Genomic DNA, 3,656 nt, shown 5'->3' with positions numbered 1-3,656 from the left:
ACAACAATCACTATGAACCAATTCTTCGGAAACCAAAGAACAGGACTGAAAATATTTGTTTTAAAGTCATCAACGGGTTTTATTTGCTAGAATTGAAATAGTCTACGGTTCTCAGATTTAAACTTCCAAAGCTACAGCCAACAATTTTTCATCAGAGCCCAGTGGAGTAAATAAAAGAGACAAGAGGTAAGAGGGGCACAGAAAGATCACTAGGGAAGAGGTTGGGAGGGGACACTCATTTGTCTTCTCAGTAGATTACATATTGAATCAGGTGACAATGGTCAAGGGACCCGGCAGGGGCATGTTGGTGGAAAATAACAGTGCAAGGAACGCCAAAGCCCTACAACAAAGAGAAAGTCAGTGAACCCCCCCCCCCCACCACACACCCCAAAAAAAGGGAGCCTCCAGTTCTATCGGAAATCGATGACATCGGGACATCCAGGAGCAGAAAGGAGGCACACCCAGGGAGAGTTCTTAATGGTTTAGGAAATTACTTTCATTTAAAAAGCTTCCTAAAACGTGTCCCTTTTCTTCTATGTCCGAGTGATATATACAACTCTAGGGTGGCCTTGAGGCCGTGGGGAGGTGGAAAAGGAAGCCAGAGGTCTCCCCACGTCCTTCCATCAGTGACCCCAGAGATCCAAGGAGGAGGACAGCTATTTTGCACCACTCCCACCCAAGAGCACAGCAAAGTGGCTCCTTCAGACCTCCGAAACAGCTCTGGGGCCCCAATGTCTTGATGGACAAAAGGCCAACTCCCCGGAACTCACTAGGTCAGCCAAAGGATCTGCGCCAGGGACGCCCTCCGCGCGAACTGCAGTCCCCCTTCCCCTGAGTCTGCACAACTGGGGTAACAGGTGTGGAGGGGAGGGGAGCTCAGGGGCTCCACTAGATGGCACCTCCTTGCCCTCCAGCAGGTCCCTGGGGTCGCCCGGGCCACTCCTACCCCCATTCCAAGGCAGAGGTCCAGAGTGCCTGGGGGTCGAAGCGATGTCCACAGGTGGAAGCGTTGGTCCTGTAGAGGCCGAGGCCCTGGAGGCAGTTCTGGGCCGCAGGGGCGTGGTGGCCGGTCGCGTCCTGGGAGCAGGGCCCTGAGTCACATCGCGGCGTGGCCCAGGCGGTGCTGGCTGGTGGCCTGCCGCCTCCAGGAGGCCTGTCCCTCTCCCTGGGCCGGACGTGGGGCGGGGCGGGCGGGGCGGGAAGGGGTCGTTCGTGGGCCCTGGTGGCTCCTGCAGGGCTCTCCTGGGCGCGGTGCCTACGGGCCATCGCCAGCCCCGGCGCCCAGGGCCGCGGCCCGCTGCTCAGCCGCCTGCTCCCGCGGCTCGGGCTCGGGCGGGCCCCGCTGGGCCTCGGCCTCGGCCTCGCGCTCGCGGGCGGCCTCCGCGCCATCGGGGGCGGCCTCCCGGGGCCGTTTGGCGGCGTCCTCGGGCGCGCAGGCCGCGCTCCTCTTGGGCGGCCCAGGCTGCGGGCCCTGCGGCTCCTCGGCGGGCGGCTCGGCGGCCTCGGCGTCGCCGTCGGCGGGCTCGGGCGGCTCGGCCTGCGGCGCGGCGGCCTTGACCATCGGGTCGTGCTCGATCTCCCAGAGCCCCTCGCTGAAGCCGCGCCGCTTGTTGGGCTTGCCGAACTTCTCCTTGGACTCCTCGTACGGGAACAGGTGCTTGGGGCCCAGGAAGGCCGTCTCGTGGGTCCCGAAGAAGAACACCTGGTACCGGTTGGGTTCGGCCATCTGCTCCACGCGGGCCGGCCAGTGGGCGTAGCCCTTCAGCTTGGCGAACACCAGGTCCCCGGTCTTGAACTTGCGCCCGCTGTAGCTCGACATGGCGGGCGCGGCGGCACCGGCTGGGCCTGGGCGACGCGGCAGGTGCGCTGCGGGGCGGCCTCTGAGCCCGCGCGACAGCTCGAGGGCGCCGCAACGCCCGGGCTCAGGGTTCCGCCGCCGAGGGGGCTTTGTCTCCGAGATCCGGGGACAGTTGGCCCAGCTGGGACGCCGTGGTCGCCAGCACCGGAGCGCCCCGACGGCCTGGTGGCGGTTGTGCGCAGGCCCCTGCACTGTGACCGCTGTGACCGCCGCCGAGACCGCTGTGCGCCCGAGGGGCCTGCAAAGCCACCGCGGGAGCCACGTGGAGAGACAGCAGTGACACATGAGCACATATTTCCACGAATCTTGCAACTGCGTAGGGGAATCTTGCGGGGTCCCGGTGGGAACCTCTCTGTGTCCCACAGAGAACAGGAGCTGCGACGCGATGTCCCTCTGGGTCAGTGGTTTCAACCGTCTTGCGATTTCCTTGCGGACCAGTGCGGGGCGCCTGCAGTGGGGCTCAAGAACAGGGTGGAAGTCTGACCAAGGGATGGACCCACAGTGCCATTAGGGAGTCTGGGGGGGAGGAGCAAAATTTGGTGACCAAACTGTAAACATTGTCATATTTTCAGGGTCACCAAATGTATACAGCAAAGCCTTGATGGTGGCAACCCGGAGTTACCAAGATTTCCTACATTACCTGGAAATGTCCTGTCTTCCGCAAATGTCAGCACGTGGCTGTGTGGCTGGAACAGGGCCTGGCAAACTGCCTGCCACCGAGGGACACTGGGCTCCCGGTGCCAGCCTTAGGCAGAGGTCTGCTCCTAGCAAACCTGCTGGTAGCCAGGGCTTCCTCCCAGCTGCTACTGAAAAGGCACCATCTCAGTTGAGAAGCCATTTTAAGAAAATTTTCTCAAGATTCAGGTTTATTATAACTGATGTGAATGAGAGTTTTGATGCCACTGAAGTTCTGGTACACCTTTCCACTTTTTTTTTTTCTTTTTAGTTTTGAGTTTTGTTCTACCTACTGTGAGCATGCTTTCTGACAACTAGTCAAATGTTTCCTAACAGTGCTCTTGGCTCTTGTGCTGGCTTTCTAAGAAAGACCTTTGGATGGATACTAATCCTGTGTTTAACTGGACAGATGTCTTTTTTCTAGTGTCACTAGTGGAGTGTTAGAATCATTCACCCATTTGGTGCAACTCAAAATTGGTTTTGGTTTGCTGGGTTGGATCAGCCACTTATTCCACCTTTGGATAGGAGAGACCTGCTGTGGGCAAAGGGAGATAAGTTGTCCTCACAGGTGGGACAAATGGGACCTCCTTTGCTGATTCCAAACAATTTGTTTTAGCTTTTCTGCTAAGTCATCTTCTTAGAATGTCTTATCTGCCCCACAAGGGTTTATAGCTCTAGTAAATAAGTAACATTCACAATGAACCAACAACTTCTTCTCGGATCCACAGTCCCCTACAAATTAGGACACATGTCCTCCTCTGAATTTCATTTGGAAAGTGCTAGAAAACTATACATGCTTAGTGGCTGTAGAAGATGGGTGATCTTGGGCAGCTAAGGAGCCCACAGAAGGAAGGAATTTGTAACTTGTGTAAGTGGAAATGTTGCTAAGTGGTGTTTTGTTTGTTGGTTCTCAGGTTCTGAAGGTGCTGCGCCATTGCACAGAGCATTGCGTGAAGGTCATGTAGGTGGGAAGGAGTCCGGCAAGACACTCTGTCCAGGAGTGGCATATAGTTATGTCATCAGCTCAGTCTGAGGAAGGACCAGACCTGAGACCCACTGCTGCAGATGAATGTGATGCCGGGCAAACCAACAGCAGCACCAGAACAAGCCACACGTCCAGGTG

General features: G+C 57.3%; 1 protein-coding gene across 1 annotated transcript; it reads right to left on the bottom strand.

Moving 5' to 3' along the window:
* Positions 1-1,255: 1,255 nt before the first annotated feature.
* Hdgfl1 (HDGF like 1) lies at positions 1,256-1,819 on the bottom strand. The gene has a single exon (XM_026407304.2). The coding sequence runs from the start codon at positions 1,817-1,819 to the stop codon at positions 1,256-1,258; it is 564 nt and encodes a 187-aa protein (XP_026263089.1).
* Between the last annotated feature and the right edge of the window lie 1,837 nt (positions 1,820-3,656).

The sequence above is a fragment of the Urocitellus parryii genome, chromosome 8, assembly GCF_045843805.1.
Source record: "Urocitellus parryii isolate mUroPar1 chromosome 8, mUroPar1.hap1, whole genome shotgun sequence".
Classification (NCBI taxonomy): domain Eukaryota; kingdom Metazoa; phylum Chordata; class Mammalia; order Rodentia; family Sciuridae; genus Urocitellus; species Urocitellus parryii.
The sequence above is the reverse complement of the archived record's forward strand: the minus strand, read 5'-3'. Positions and strand labels throughout refer to the sequence as shown.

Excerpts from the sequence above, each read along its gene's own strand:
- Hdgfl1 (XM_026407304.2), bottom strand. The coding sequence starts at position 1,819 with ATGTCGAGCTACAGCGGGCGCAAGTTCAAGACCGGGGACCTGGTGTTC.